At 48.0% G+C, this 16,773-nt stretch overlaps 1 protein-coding gene across 10 annotated transcripts in view; it reads left to right on the top strand.

Moving 5' to 3' along the window:
- The window catches only part of PTK2 (protein tyrosine kinase 2), a 451,150-nt gene that overhangs the window by 366,780 nt on the left and 67,597 nt on the right, over positions 1 to 16,773 (top strand). For 8 of the 10 annotated variants that reach the window (XM_044292786.1, XM_044292783.1, XM_044292785.1 and 5 more), the window contains 8 exons: positions 3,236 to 3,315; positions 4,368 to 4,430; positions 6,716 to 6,770; positions 9,103 to 9,243; positions 10,125 to 10,202; positions 11,012 to 11,119; positions 11,358 to 11,475; positions 15,677 to 15,733. In XM_044292786.1, the coding sequence (XP_044148721.1) occupies positions 3,236 to 3,315; positions 4,368 to 4,430; positions 6,716 to 6,770; positions 9,103 to 9,243; positions 10,125 to 10,202; positions 11,012 to 11,119; positions 11,358 to 11,475; positions 15,677 to 15,733 (700 nt within the window). The remainder of the gene's footprint in view (positions 1 to 3,235; positions 3,316 to 4,367; positions 4,431 to 6,715; positions 6,771 to 9,102; positions 9,244 to 10,124; positions 10,203 to 11,011; positions 11,120 to 11,357; positions 11,476 to 15,676; positions 15,734 to 16,773) is intronic. The other 2 variants (XM_044292780.1, XM_044292779.1) reach the window with 1 other exon arrangement.

The raw sequence follows: 16,773 nt of genomic DNA, 5'->3' as shown, positions 1-16,773 counted from the left end.
ACGCTCCCTATACGCTTCCGCAGCCGCCTCTTATTCCCTTCTATTTGCCCCAAGAAAATAGCGGAGCCAGCGCTTGGCTATTTTCGGCAGCCCCTATAGAAATGAATGGAGGACCCCCACCGCTCAGACATTGCACAAATCTCTGCTAGTTTGTTAGTGTGTCAGGCTGGAGGCTGTTCAGCTCACAGAGCATAGACTGCACCGGCCACATTGTATCCACTTCTCAGCTGGGATCAGGACTAGCCATGGACAGGATTACTGCCTTTGAATGGAAACTAGAGTATTCTCATTCATTGTCGGGAAGCGGAGCATTTGAAAATGGTGAGAAATGACGTTAGAAAGTTGTAGAACCTCTCATGTATCTTCTTATTACGTGTTCTCCAACGCCAGAAACCCCCTTTAAGTGGTGAGGGTCGCAGATCGGACCCGTACTCCTGCCGAGATTCTGGGCCCCACCTGACACTATGAATCCTGTATAACCTGCTCCGTGACTGATATTAATGCCCTCAGCCGCGCTGTGCTGACACCTGCGCGCCACAGAGAGGCCTTTATACACCGCGCCATTGTCTGCGGCCGCCGCTGGTCCGGGCTGAAGACCTCACAGGAGGACGGAGAGATCAAAACGTCTAGTCGTCTTTTCTTAGTTTTCTCTGTTATTGGGGAAGCTAGGGGGCAACCACAATGGATTACATCGCCCCTCCAATATTTTCCATTTCCCTTCTACAGTTTTGGAAAGGAGGGCAATTTGACCTTGTGAAATCTGTAAGGACGGCCATATCGGGGGGTCACCCAGCTTTCCCGGGAGCAGATATTAGGAGGCGTTCCTGACTTATCCTGGGGTTTGCCTCATAGTGAGGATCTCATTGACTTCTGTGTGTCTGGATGGAGAATGGGGGTCCCAGAGGTCGGGGTCGCACCTATGGGGGGCAGAGTTGTCCTCTGACCGCACAGGTCACGTTACAGTCCTCCGTAGTGACAGGTTCATGACCGTCCGGGGAAGTTGTTTTCCCTGTGACTCATGGCCGTGAGGTGTGAGAACCAAGGTTAGCTGATAACCGAGAGGAAATTCACACGTTTCTCAAAAACAAGCCCTTCATACATCACCCAGGGGCGTCCGCTGGACAACTGCCAGTCATGTAGCTTGGGATCCTAAAGTGGTGGCGACATACGAGCAGCGGACAGGGGTTATCGCCCAGCTTTCCAGCCCCCTGAATGGCACCTCTGAATAGTCCGTCTGTCGGCCTTCTTTCTTGTACCTTGTAGCATCACGTTCCTCTAGGACCGGCCGACAACCCGGGCACAATAGAGGAGTATCCGGACCCCTGTAATTACCCGCCGCTGCTCCACAGAATACATTGTCTGTTTCAAAGGGGGCAGCGCCCTGTAATTACCACGCAAGGAGGGGGCAGGCGGCTAAAAATGGGTCACCGCAGAGACCCAACTACAAGATGCAGCCGCCAGTGACCTTGTGTGGAGAGGGGGGGATGGGAGCAGGGCGGCAGATGGCAGGATACCCTTATCCTGCAGCTGTCGGACCTGCCCACAGCTGGGGCCTGGCATTGATCTGATGGCCGCTCTGCAGATCCGTCATGTGCGGGCACTGATGCCATGTTGTCCGGATTTACCACATTCAGCATTTTCTGAGGTTGAGGTTTTCCTGCCAAGTCAGAACTAGGCGGCAGCTTGTAAAAACATGGCTACTTTCTTCCCAGAACAGCACCACCCCTACCCATGGGTTGTGTGGGGTTCTGCAGCTTGGGGGGGGGGGGGGGGTTTGAGGTGCAGTACCAGATACAACCCCTGGACCGGTGTGGCGCTGTTTTGCTTGACAGTGCAATTATATTTTATCTTAAAGGGGTGCTCTGGTTTTAGCTCATGTCTGTGGTGAGAGAGGCGTCTGCGTCCTCCATCACCCCCTGACAATACCTGGAGGCTTTCCGAGCTCCTGATCAGGATGTAATAGGGGGTCCCCCGCCCGGGACCCCTCGTTATTAGTGTAAGGCCACTAAGGGTTCGCTCATCCTTGCATTGAACCTGTGTCCCATAATACCAGGGTACGGCAGAAGGGGAGCATGAGGCGACCTTGGCACCTACACCCCATGGCCTCATCAGGGGGACATATCAGTTAGTAAAAGGTACAAATATAATGCTGCAGCCTAATGGTACACTTCCCCTTTAAGAAATGGCAGCATCGGGGCTGCGGGATCTGCGCTGTGAATATTTTTAGAGCCGGTGGAATTACTATGAATGTCAATTGAGCTAAACCCATCTGTGTCCTGTAAGTGGTGGCGCGCTGCGCTCCCTCCGGGCAGTAGTGGTCACGCTCTGCTACATGCATGCTGCAGAGCCGGGAGAACTGTGCCCCCAATTATCGCTTCCCCGTCACCTGGCACAGCCCTACCAATTCTGCCCGGATACAAGTGTGACTGCTCAATCATAATGGTTATGTGCATATTCAGCATGACCCCGGCTGTATTGTGTCCCCCCCCCCCCCCCCCTCCTCTTTCCTGCTACCCCTCCCCCCTTTTAAATTTGTATTTTTTTTAATCTATCCAGGTTTTTTGGCCTTGCAATGCTATTTAGCTGCTGGTGCCCCCCTTTAAGCATATGGCTGCAAACGGTGGCAGCTGGGAAGCCAAGGTTTGGGGTCAGGACAGATCTGCCCTCTCCTGCTCCTTCCCAAAGCCTGGCAATATGGTGCCCTGTCGTTGGGGAGGGGGCAGCCGGGACCCTGCACTATACAATTAATTTGCATCATTGCCCCCTATCCCTGGTGGTCTCTGTTTTGTGAATATCCTCATGTCTGTCTGTAGGTGGCATAGAAATATCATGGCGGTGTATGGCTGCGGGAAGACATCCGGATAGGAAAGAAATATCTGCAGATCTAAGGCTACTGGACAACCCCGTTAGGCCCCATTCTCACAACCGTGGGGCCGCTATGCCCGTGTTGCAGATTGTTGGCAGTGTTTCCGTGTGCTTCAGGTCCAGGTCTTATCTTTTGCCACATCGTGCGGATCACGGACCCATTGAAGTCCATGGGTCCATAGCTTTATTCCTTGATGTGATCCCCCAACCTGTGGCTCTCCAGCCATGCCCTGACTGCCTGGGAATGCTGTGTGCAGGGTTCGCTGGGAGTTGTAGTTTTGTCACCACAGCTGTGCTAGATGAACGTTACCCAAAAGATTTGTATTCCTGAGAGCCGCCCTCTTCTAATCTACTCTTCCCTGTCTCGCAGGTGAAAAATGACTACATGGCGGAGATGGCGGACCAAGTAGACCAGGAAATTGCCTTGAAGCTCGGCTGTCTTGAGATCCGGTAATGTCTTGAATATACTTACTATTATTATTATATGTATTCTAAGCCGAGAGTATCCTGCGCTCTGTGGCTGGAGATAAATCGCTGGTATTTACTGGAGTGATGATATTTCCCCGTCCTGCAGCCGTCTCCTCCAGGTTCCTTATCTCCAGCTGACCTGCGCGCTCTGCTCCCTCATTTAACCACATCTTGGTTATTGTATTGTTGTTATTTTCAGTTGTGCGTTCGCTTATCGTTTCTTGATGAGGCACTCAGGTCTGCTCCAGCTGTAAATGACTATAGTCTATTTAAGCCTGTGTTTCGTACTTTGTAAGGTGCCTTATAAGCAGAAATGCTACGGCTCATCACTCACAGCGGAAACTAAAATGTGCAACTTCAGCCTCTTAATTGCAACTAATTGACTATCCATGATTCCGTATTCAGCGTGTATGAAATTAGACAAAACAATCAGCACAAAACTGCAAATTAATTTTCTGTAACTGTAATTATTGCAGAATATGGCTTATTACACAAACTGCGCACACAGAGCTGCATTAAGTCTTACTGGTTAACATTTAAAATGAGTCAGTGGTTTCCTAACAGACACCTACAGGGTAACTGCAATCCTGTAATAAACTGCGGCCTACTAGAATACTGCTCCTATTATGTACAAGAATATAACTACTATAATACTGCTCCTATGTACAAGAATATAACTACTATAATACTGCCTCCTATGTACAAGAATATAACTACTATAATACTGCTCCTATGTACAAGAATATAACTACTATAATACTACCTCCTATGTACAAGAATATAACTACTATAATACTGCCTCCTATGTACAAGAATATAACTGCTATAATACTGCCTCCTATGTACAAGAATATAACTACTATAATACTGCCTAATACTGGTGTAAATTTTATTTTAAGTGGACACAGCTTCAAAGAATTGAGTTGGTCAGCTCCTGGGGTGGGCATCCCCTTTAATGAATTAGAACATGTGTATATACAGTATTTGCAGTATTCTTTCGGGTATGCGATATGATGTCCATTTTGTAATTCTAGGCGGTCATATGGGGAGATGAGAGGTAATGCCCTGGAGAAGAAGTCAAACTATGAAGTTTTAGAGTGAGTATCTTCCTTCTTTTTGAATTCTCTATTTATTAAAGGTGTTGTCCAAACTAATTGATTATTGGCCCATTTTTAAAAAAAATACAATTGAATGTATTGAAAGATAATGTTGTCTGATTGGGAATACCATCTATACATCCTGTATTATACTCCAGAGCTGCACTCACTATTCTGCTGGTGCAGTCACTGTGTACATACATTACATTACTTATCCTGTACTGATCCTGAGTTACATCCTGTATTATACTCCAGAGCTGCACTCACTATTCTGCTGGTGCAGTCACTGTGTACATACATTACATTACTTATCCTGTACTGATCCTGAGTTACATCCAGTATTATACTCCAGAGCTGCACTCACCATTCTGCTGGTGCAGTCACTGTGTACATTACATTACTTATCCTGTACTGATCCTGAGTTACATCCTGTATTATACTCCAGAGCTGCACTCACTATTCTGCTGGTGCAGTTCTGTGTACATACATTACATTACTTATCCTGTACTGATCCTGAGTTACATCCTGTATTATACTCCAGAGCTGCACTCACTATTCTGCTGGTGCAGTTCTGTGTACATACATTACATTACTTATCCTGTACTGATCCTGAGTTACATCCTGTATTATACTCCAGAGCTGCACTCACTATTCTGCTGGTGCAGTCACTGTGTACATACATTACTTATCCTGTACTGATCCTGAGTTACATCCAGTATTATACTCCAGAGCTGCACTCACTATTCTGCTGGTGCAGTCACTGTGTACATACATTACTTATCCTGTACTGATCCTGAGTTACATCCTGTATTATACTCCAGAGCTGTACTCACTATTCTGCTGCTGCAGTCACTGTGTACATACATTACATTACTTATCCTGTACTGATCCTGAGTTACATCCTGTATTATACTCGCCCGACATACGGGGGAGCAATTGTTAGTGTCGGATAACCCCTTTAAGTGGAGATTTCTTGCTCTGAAGCTTGAGAGAGATATATATATATATATATATGTTACAAAAATCCACGGCACTCCTTTTAAAAGTGAAAAAAATTGCTATTTATTCACACATGTCATACAGCAACGTTTCGGTTCTCTCTCAGAACCTCTGAGAGAGAATCGGAACGTTGCTGTATGACATGTGTGAATAAATAGCACATTTTTTCACTTTTAAGGAGTGCCGTGGATTTTTGTAACTTGTCTACCGCCCAGAATCGAGGGGTTACCGCTGGCACCCACTTTACAGTTGGCAAAGGAGTGCTGCCCTACTTTTGATGTGTGTGTGTATATGTATGTGTGTGTGTATATATATCTTGCAGTTGTTTTCCTGTTTCCTTGTAGATTGAGGGATTTTTTTGAACCTACAAGGAGCCCTTCACCCCGGAGTCATCCCCACGTCACCGTTAATACAATCTGAGCATCCAGAAGTCGGCTTCAATACCATAATTACCTAAATGTTCGCCCCGTCCCCCGCCCCTCTCTGCTGTGACATTTCCATCACCCTAATTGGCCATTATTCTTGTCAGACATGTTTTATTCCTTTGTGGTGACAGCCCCGAGCCCTACCCAGCGACCCCGCGATGTTCCATCATTAGTTATGCCGTGTATGGCGTGCACCTCAGGGTCGTCTGCACACAGGTCCTTTACTTCCTGCCATGGGACGCCTATACCGATCGGTTGTGTTCTGAATGTGCGCCGTCACTATCAAGGGAGCAATAGCAACCAAATACCGCAACGTAACATCCGTAGCCTATGTAATAACATTCTATTTTATGTATCTTTCCAATATTTTTCTCACCATTTTTTATATCTCTGCTTGCTTTCACTGAGTGGTTACATTCTTGTTGACATTGAGGCCTGTTACGGCTGTGAGTTTGCGGTCGTTATACGTTGTGGAGACCATCATCTGCGAGCTAAACTGTCTGGATTACGGAGTGATACAATGTATCAGTGCAGGAAATAGAAAGCAGTGTAGAGCCGATCAGTAGGTTCTGCAGAAAACAGACGAGTGTATTTACACCGCTGCGGAGTGTGACCATTGCCTTAGGATACTCCGGGGTCAGGTTATGTGGAGGTGGCAGAATGTTCTCGGTATAAGATTGTGACCCCTCCCACAGTCACTGGTATCGGAGAGGGTGACAGGATGCTTCAGGAGGGTTGTGCTCCTCGCTGGTGTCGTGTATTTTGGGTTACCGGCCGTTCATCTTGGAGCTCGTGCCGTCTCCCCGTCCTGTGCCGACATCCGTTTTGTGTAATAAACCGATCCCTCATTATTTCTTTCAGGAAAGACGTTGGTCTGAAGAGGTTCTTCCCTAAGAGTTTGCTGGATTCTGTGAAGGTAAATTGGCGACATTTTGCTACTTATGAGAAGATATTCTGTGTACCTTTTGAATTTCTGTAATTTATTCTGTAATGCCCCCTTGGATGCAGAGTGTAGCAGAGGGAACAGACTTAGAGTTAGGCCTCTTTCACACTACCGTTTTTTGTTTCCGTTTTGCGGGCCGTTTTTTGTGTTCCGTATACGGAACCATTCATTTCAAAGGTTCCGCAAAAAATACGGAATGTACTCCGTATGCATTCCGTTTCGGTATTTCTGTTTTTCCGTTCCGTTGAAAGATAGAACATGTCCTATTATTGCCCGCAAATCACGTTCCGTGGCTCCATTCAAGTCAATAGGTCAGCAAAAAAAAACGGAACACATACGGAAATGCATCCGTACGTCTTCCATATCTGTTCCGTTTTTTCCGAACCATCTATTGAAAATGTTATGCCCAGCCCAATTTTTTCTATGTAATTACTGTATACTGTATATGCCATATGGAAAAACGGAACGGAACAATGGAAACAAAAAAAACGGAACAATGGATCCGTGAAAAACGGACCGCAAAACGCTGAAATAGCCATACGGTAGTGTGAAAGAGGCCTTACTGTGTTATATCCCACTGCATCCTGATAGTTAGGACGCTGCACTGGACTGGAGCGAGCTCTGATTTCTCTCCTATTCCTGATAATCAGGACGCTGCACTGGAGCGAGCTCTGATTTCTCTCCTATTCCTGATGATCAGGACGCTGCACTGGAGCGAGCTCTGATTTCTCTCCTATTCCTGATAATCAGGACGCTGCACTGGAGCGAGCTCTGATTTCTCTCCTATTCCTGATAATCAGGACGCTGCACTGGAGCGAGCTCTGATTTCTCTCCTATTCCTGATAATCAGGACGCTGCACTGGAGCGAGCTCTGATTTCTCTCCTATTCCTGATAATCAGGACGCTGCACTGGAGCGAGCTCTGATTTCTCTCCTATTCCTGACTATTATGTCACTGAACTGGAGCGAGCTCTGATTTCTCTATTCCTGATTATTATGACTCTGCACTGGAGCGAGCTCTGATTTCTCTCCTATTCCTGATTATTATGACGTTGCACTGGAGCGAGCTCTGATTTCCCTCCTATTCCTGATAATCGAGATTTGGGACGCTGCACTGGAGCGAGCTTTGATTTCTCTCCTATTCCTGATAATCAGGACGCTGCACTGGAGCGAGCTCTGATTTCTCTCCTATTCCTGATAATCAGGACGCTGCACTGGAGCGAGCTCTGATTTCTCTCCTATTCCTGATAATCAGGACGCTGCACTGGAGCGAGCTCTGATTTCTCTCCTATTCCTGATAATCAGGACGCTGCACTGGAGCGAGCTCTGATTTCTCTCCTATTCCTGATTATTATGACGTTGCACTGGAGCGAGCTCTGATTTCCCTCCTATTCCTGATAATCAGGATGCTGCACTGGAGCGAGCTTTGATTTCTCTCCTATTCCTGATAATCAGGATGCTGCACTGGAGCGAGCTTTGATTTCTCTCCTATTCCTGATAATCAGGACGCTGCACTGGAGCGAGCTCTGATTTCCCTCCTATTCCTGATTATTACGACTCTGCACTGGAGCGAGCTCTGATTTCTCTCCTATTCCTGATAATCAGGACGCTGCACTGGAGCGAGCTCTGATTTCCCTCCTATTCCTGATAATCAGGACGCTGCACTGGAGCGAGCTCTGATTTCTCTCCTATTCCTGATAATCAGGACGCTGCACTGGAGCGAGCTCTGATTTCTCTCCTATTCCTGATAATCGGGACGCTGCACTGGAGCAAGCTCTGATTTCTCTCCTATTCCTGATTTATTATGACTCTGCACTGGAGCGAGCTCTGATTTCTCTCCTATTCCTGATAATCAGGACGCTGCACTGGAGCGAGCTCTGATTTCTCTCCTATTCCTGATAATCAGGACGCTGCACTGGAGCGAGCTCTGATTTCTCTCCTATTCCTGATAATCAGGACGCTGCACTGGAGCGAGCTCTGATTTCTCTCCTATTCCTGATAATCAGGACGCTGCACTGGAGCGAGCTCTGATTTCTCTCCTATTCCTGATAATCAGGACGCTGCACTGGAGCGAGCTCTGATTTCTCTCCTATTCCTGATAATCAGGACGCTGCACTGGAGCGAGCTCTGATTTCTCTCCTATTCCTGATAATCAGGACGCTGCACTGGAGCGAGCTCTGATTTCTCTCCTATTCCTGATAATCAGGACGCTGCACTGGAGCGAGCTCTGATTTCTCTCCTATTCCTGATTTATTATGACTCTGCACTGGAGCGAGCTCTGATTTCTGTACTTTCTATCCTCTCAGGCAAAGTCGCTGAGGAAGCTGATCCAGCAGACCTTCCGCCAATTTGCCAACCTCAACAGGGAAGAAAGTATCTTGAAGTTCTTTGAAATCCTTTCCCCGGTCTATCGATATGACAAGGAGTGCTTCAAGTGTGCCCTCGGAGTAAGTATGGTAGGACGTAACTAACCGTGTCTTCTCTGCTTTATTACATTTCATTTGCCTGTAGGTATTGGCCATGATTACCACTTTCTGTTGGCAGCTGCCTGGCATTGAGGTTGTGGTTGAGGGAACTGCAGCTCTTCAATCATCTGTTATCACTTTGTGAAATCCGATGCTTTAATTTAAATGGCCACCCTATAATGTCTCACTTGGGTGCCCCGAGCCTGGCATCTTGAGGGATTCCTGTACCATGGCCCTCCTTTATCACTTTACCATCTTCACCCATCAAATATGAAGGGGCCCTCAAAATCGCTTGACTACGCCAAATGCTAATAATCCCACAGACCCTACATCTGAAGCCTGCAGTCCCCTTATCCAGTCACAGCCACCAGGGTGGGTCCAAACCTGTGAAACGCTTGTCCTGCTCTCCGTGGATCCCTATTACATCTCTTTTATATTGTGGAGTGTAGTCCCCACTTTATACAGAGAATCTCTTTGATTGTGTGCATCTAGGGCAGGGATGGCCAACTCTCCAGCGTTTGCAAAACTACAACTCCCAGAATGCCCAGGCTGCCGACAGCTATCCGCCTACAGCAGGGCATGGTGGGAGTTGTAGTTTTACAATAGCTGGAGAGCTGCAGGTTAGCCATCCCTGATCTAGGGCATAGTATTGTGACGTTGGGGGGATGAGAGACTCTTCCGGAAATGGGCATGGCAGACAATCTGTCTATTTTTAGAGAGTGCAGGCTGCTCTTTTTGTCTTTTTACCAGTGTCTTTGTATAAATATCCTTTTTACCGTTGTTTAACCCTTGATTTCATTCTTTTTTTCCCATGCTCCTCTCACTTCCTATCTTGACACCATTGATCACATAACCCATTAAAGTCCAGTTGGGTTATTTCTGTGGAACTGGCGATCGGCCCCGAGGAAGGGATCAGTTACCTTACAGACAAAGGATCCAATGTAAGCGCTGTTTTCCATCAGACTATTACTGTGTCTCTATCGTAATGTTGTTGATACATATATAAAATATACTGTCTACAATGTATCCTTCACTCCCTAAATGATGCAGCTACTTGTTTCAATCTTGTTACAAATTCTGCATTATTCCTTAGGGAGTTTCCTAGTCAAACTCCTCCATGTTGAGCTCCTCCTGCAGACCTATGTGTCTCTATGGTTACAGACTACAGACGAAACCCTGCGTAGTCTGATACCACAGTCTTGTGCGACTCTCTTCTCCTTAACCTACCGATGGTGGTAAATGGAAGTAGCACATGACTGCGTCTTCAGTCTGTAACCATGGAAACACACGGGTCTTCATGAGAGCTGTAGACACAGAACGGTAGTAAGTTTTCATTTGAGGCTATTTGCAAAATGACGTCATTCATTTCACATGCAGTCAGAAACGTGTACATACCCCAAAGTGTAAGATATCCCCCCCTCAATGCCCAGGCCCCTTGTATACATTATACTTACCTGCTCCCTGGCACCTGGGTTGCTCCGGATCCCTGCACGTCCGCCACTGTGTCTGCCAGCTGCTAGGGAGGCTTGCCCCTGTCGCGGCTTGCTATTGCCTGTTTTGATCCATGCGACGGGGAGTTGCAGTGACGGCCGTGCAGGGGTCTGGAGCGAGGGGCCCGGGCACTGGGGGTATTTAGGTTTTGGATAACCCCTTTTAAGACAGGAGCTTAGAAAAAAAAAAAATGAAGATGCATTTTTCCTGCAACTCTGACCCGCTATTTAAAGTTTTTGTGACTTTGCGTTTCCTACAGCCGACCCATCTCGCAGACTTTACTCAGGTGCAGACGATCCAGTATTCGAGCAGTGAAGACAAGGACAGGAAAGGAGGGTTGCAGCTAAAAATATCTGGAGCCCCAGAGGTAAATGTTCTCTCTTCGCCCCCAGCTTGGCTCCTGGCTTAGTTCTGCCGACCCGTGTTGTATTATACTTTCTGTACAAATTGCTCACCTTTTTCAAGATCTCTGCTTGCTGCCTGTTGCTAGAAATCTTCACCACTCGCTCTGTAGATTTGAGCCATCACTGTCAGATTGAAGGGGGAAGGGATATGTCAGACGCAGTAGTAACAATGATACCCCTGTTGTTGATGTCCCCTCTCAGCCTCTCACTGTGACAGCCCCCTCCCTCACCATCGCGGAGAACATGGCCGACTTGATAGATGGATACTGTCGTCTTGTCCATGGAGCCTCCGAGTCCTTCATTATCCGGCCGCAGAAAGGTAAATTGAATCTGCTTGTGTGCAGGGGAGCGGCAGTCGGCAGGCGAGGGGTGCGGCATATTCCCATTCTCCTGGTTCCGTTCTGCAGCCCGCTGAGCTTTGTATGCCGCAGCTTCCTCCAGGAGACGTGAGAGCGCTTGTAATCGCCTCCTGTCCAGCCGCTCTCAGTGATTATCTGCTGTGTGGAGATGCATATTATTTAGCATGGTGGTGGATACTAGAGATGCATCTGCTTGCTGAGTGATACTGCACGCCTGTCCTATAGGATGGTTTAGAAGGAAACGAGCAAACCATTAAACCAACACCGCTGAGGGGTCTGCGAGAAATCGTCTAGTCTGGAGAACCCTCTGCGAGCTCAGCAGGCTAGGTTCTAAGCTGCACTGATACATTGTAACAAACTAGTCCATGAGGATTGTGCTGCTGCCATAAATGTCTAGTCTGGATACAACTGTTGCAAACCCTCAGCTGTTAAACCGCAAACCTATCTGCAAATCTCAAACTGGGTGAAAAAGACCTCGTATTATAAGATAATGTGCGAAACGCGTCAGTGGGCAGCTTTTACATGTCTGTTAAAGGAGGAGTTTCATTACAACCCATGATGGAGCATTTGGACATCATGGGCCCCCCCCCCTTCCCCCCCATGTCTCTTAAGACGGGAGGGTGTTTGTGTCAGATAAATGGTGGCTATTCTAATAGCATGCATGTAACATGGCTTCTGCCGCTCTGCAATCTGGTCTCCAGTGGTTAGAGAAGCTGAATCCGTAGCATCAGTTAAAGGAGGTTTCCAAGTTTTAGTTTTTTGGTTAGTTTTTTTAAACTGATGACCTTTCCTCAGTATAGGTCATCAGTATCTGATCGGTGGGGGGTCCGACACCCGGGACCCCTGCAGATCAGCTGTTTGAGAAGGCTGCGTTGCCCACAGGAGCGCCGGTGACTTCTTGCAACTATTTCAAAGATGGTGACGGCACGTTCATCGATCACGTGGCCTGGAGGCAGCTCGGTCCCATCCAAGTGAGCTGTAATACCAAGCGTGGCCACTCTACAATGTTTGGCGCTGTGCCAGGTAAGCTCACAGGAGGACCGCTGCCTTCTCTAACAGCTGATCTGCGGGGGTCCCCGGTGTCGGACTCCTACTGATCAGATACCAATGACCTATTCAGAGGATAATTCATCGGTTAAAAAAAAAAATCTTGGAAAACACTTCATTTATTTTTGTTGTCGTCATGGACAATGACTATGATGTAGGTGACGTTAGCGTCAGCTTTTGTGGTTTCCTCTTCCTCTCGGGTGTCCTCCTTCTGAGGAGTGTTGTGGGGGCAGCCCTTTTAAATGCTGGTTGATACTGATGACTAAAAAGCTTTGACTAAGGACCTCTCTAGACGTGCGAGCCTTGGTCTCCTCCATGTGTGTTGGGTGTGGACAAGGTAGTGGTGGCTTTTCCTACACGTGTGATCTAATACCAGTTTAGATTGGTGTCATTTTAGCAACCACGTTACAGCAGCACCACCCGGACCACCCTATGCTGATTTCAGTGGTCGTTCTGGGTGCTGCAGACATCTGAACTCGCCTTAGCTAGGCTAGGTCAGCTTAACTAACACGCGTTTTATCCATGGAGGAGCCAACCTGGCATTGAGGTACTGGAGGGTTTCATGATGATCCTGGTTTGTATACTGAGCCTTATGTGCGGCAGTACTGAGTCGTCCGATGGGTGACAGTTGTCAGGAGCAGAAGGTGACCCTCAGCTTCAGGGAACTAATTTACATCGTAATTAGACTTCCTTGTGAGATGCCAGAAAGCGAGAGAAGGTGAACGCGGAGCCAGCAGGGAATGTGACGGGAATCTGATGTACGAGAGCGCGACGGCAGGATGCAAAGTCATCCACCAAAAGAGCTCCGTAATGAATATGGCGCCGAAACCCCGGCTTCCACGTCTCTTCATAAACTGTGGACCAGGTGTTGGCTGGAAACGTGGTAGTTTTTAATAGATTATCCTATAGAGCAGGAATCGGCAACCTCCGGCGCTCCCGTAACTGTAAGGGTATGTTCACATGACGGGTTTTGAAAATCCGGCTACAAAATTCAAAATACCCAATTATTTTTTTTCAATTTGGGGGAGGAATCTCCAAAAACAATGCGTGTATACTTAGTACAAAATGGCATTTTCGGCAGGGATCCAAGCAAATTCTACACGTTCGGAGCATATATATATATATTTTTTTTTTAACGCTTCCTATTAATTTCAGTTACAACAGGAGAGGGTTAGTGGGAATTCACACGCACAACGAGGACGCTTCTTCGGCGCAACTATGCGACCACGAGGATGTAGCATTAAATTCTTTATTTTTATTTTTTATTTTTTTGAAGGATGACAACGCGTTTCGGAGCGACAGAGCTGCTTTTTCAAGTCTGTATTGTCAAAACCGGAGGATGAAATTCCAGGAGTGCTTCATATGCGCTGCACGGCTAGGATCTTGGAAAAAAAATCTGTCACTCCGAAACGCGTTGTCATCCTTAAAAAATAAATAGAGGTTTAATGCTACATCCTCGTGGTCGTATAGTTGCGCCGAAGAAGTGTCCTCATTGTGCGTGTGAATTCCCCCTAACGCCTCTCCTGTTGTCATTGCTCTACATCCCTCCTGGGGGCCCAAGAATCAGACGACACTGGATGCACCGACCTCTTGCCTTTACCTGTGTACAACTATACAAGGTGAGCTTAAAGGGGTTGTCCGAGTTATGGAAAAAAGATATAGCACTGTAAGGGTCCATTCACACGTCCGTAAGTGTTTTGCGGACACCAGCAACCATCACTGAAATCGCATCGCATCCGTATGCCTTCTGGTTTTCACTGAGGCCCCATTCATTTCTATGGAGCCAGGGCTGCGTGAAAAACGCACAATATAGAACGTGCTGCGATTTTTCCTGAACGCAGAGATGATGCATGAAAAACGGATCACAGGAGTATGATTGATTGAAGTGAATGAGGCAGCATTCAGTCCGGACGCAATCCGCATGCACCATATTCAGACGGAAAAATTCGGTTTGACAATTCCCATTGTCTTTTAACTTCTGTTGGAGATCAAAGTACGGCCAAGCAAGTGTGCATGCTGGGAGTTGTAGTTTCAGCACAGCTGCTTTGGCGGAGGTCAGAAGAGCAGAACATGCCATGTGGACAGCAAATAAGTGACACCCCCTCCCCCATTCATATTCCATCTGGCGAGGCCGGTGGGTATTGAATGCTACGTCACGTGCGTCTAATGTTTCAGTGTCGTCCTGGGAATCCCGTTAATGGCGGAGTAATGTGAGCAGCGGGCGTGCCCGGCCCTGACTCTTATTGATCCTGAAGCTTTTAGTGAGTGTGGATTCTCTTCCCACCGAGTATTGAGCGGTTTTCACACCTATGGACGCCCTGCAGTCGTGGCCCCTCGGGTGGCGCCCGTTTATCTAACTGTTGGCTGGATGAAGTGACGGGCTCCAGGGTGGGACGATGGGGGGGGGGGTCATCCTAAGCTGTCAATCAATGCATGGGGTCCACCACATTTCTACAAATAATGAAGGGGGGGGGGGTGTCTACTGCTGGTCTCTAGTTGTATCCAAAGCTGCATCAAATCTCCTGCCTGCTGCTTTCTCCCTGGCTCGGTGTCTGTAACGGAGCATGCCCTGCTGTGGTGCTTTGCCTGTGCCATGTTGTGTATTGTGAGGCGGTATCCCAGAATGCAGGGCGCCACATCCAGAGCTGCGTTCTTCTCTTCTGCATGTCCTTGCCTCCCCCTGCTGTATCGGGGTCTGTAGAGTCCAGCGCATGCGGCAGTGCACTGAGCGAGATGTAGTGTTTGCACCGTACACATGTATAGATTTAAGGTTTTGGCGGCTGCTTTTGCCTCTTCGTATTTTGAGGTGTTAGGGCGGAGAGTAACATGGTGACGGCGCAGTATAATGTGTGGTATTAATCCTATCGTATCCATGTCACTCTCCTCTAAGCATTGCTCTTCCTGGCTCATGTATAGAACTCCAGAGGGCAGTAAAGACTGACACTTGCACAGGCAGAGACTGCATCGCTGATACTAACACTAAGTCTATGTGCTCCTCCAGGAGGCCTCATTGTTCTTATCTAGAAGCAGCATGGCCGACTAAGAACTGCATAAAACCATTCATCTTACCGTTTTATTTTTTTTCCATGTGTCTTCCCATGATTCCACTCTTAGACTTTCCTATCCGGGGAGGAATCGATGGCCCTCTTCATCCTGAGCTTCCGGGTTCAGGTATAGAACTCCAGAACTGCAGTGAAAACTGACACACTGACAGAGCACAGGGAAGATAGTGACCCGATGCAATACATATGTACCTGCCGATCAGGGGCTGTGGAAAGCTGGGTGACAGGCAGTAAATGAACTGTAATGGCGGTAGTCAGCAGGTTTTACCTGGCATATGAAAGAGAGTGCCAGCTCCCCTCTATTAGGGTGCATTCACTGTGTGACGGCCGCGTGCATCCTGCATCGTGGTGCGTACCCACCGACTCCAATGAGTCTGAGGACATGTCCTATCTGTTGTGGCACCGACCCGTGGCCATGTGTTTCCGTGGCCTTCCGGGCCCCTGCACAGATAAAGATGTACGTGTCCTATCTTGGGCCGCAACTTGCAGATCGCAGACTCATTGAAGTCAGTGGGTCCGCATCCATGATGGGGCTTGCACGCGGCTGGTTCCACGTCTTTCGCGCGGCTGTCGCACATTAGTGTGCACCCTAAGCCAGAGAAGAACGCCGCCCTGAGGCTAACGGCTCATCAGCAGTGGCAGATGCAGACCCTTAGAGATGGCAGAGGTCACACTGATGCCTCTTATTAGGTCTGGTGGGCACGGAGGGCAATCTGTGCAGGGTGCTCTGCTGTGAGGGTTGCACCTGTCAGCGTCGCCTTCTGCCGCCATCTCCCCTGCCTCGCCCGATGCCGCCCTCTTCCGCCAGTCTTTTGATTTCTCTGTAGACTAGTGTAAACTGTTCAGTGATCTCCTCCTTATTTTGCACGTCTTACATGTCTGAGTCTAGAAGGAATCTGAGCTTCTCATTCCAGGGAATCGCTAGATCAGGCTTCAGATGGGTGAGCGCTGCTCTGGGGGTCTGTGACATGAGGGGTAATGTGTGCTGCTCAGCGTATAGATGTGCACTGTACGGAGAGCTCGGGATATGCCTGATAATGGACAATACCGGGTGACATCCCAGACCCAGCCTTCCTAGAGCCTAGCTGTAGGTTATGATGTCACTGACTGGGCAGGCCTACAGGAAAGCTGGGTGACTGCGGAGGTTAG

Source organism: Bufo gargarizans, chromosome 5 (genome assembly GCF_014858855.1).
Source record: "Bufo gargarizans isolate SCDJY-AF-19 chromosome 5, ASM1485885v1, whole genome shotgun sequence".
Taxonomy (NCBI): domain Eukaryota; kingdom Metazoa; phylum Chordata; class Amphibia; order Anura; family Bufonidae; genus Bufo; species Bufo gargarizans.
This window is presented reverse-complemented; position numbering and strand designations above follow the sequence as displayed.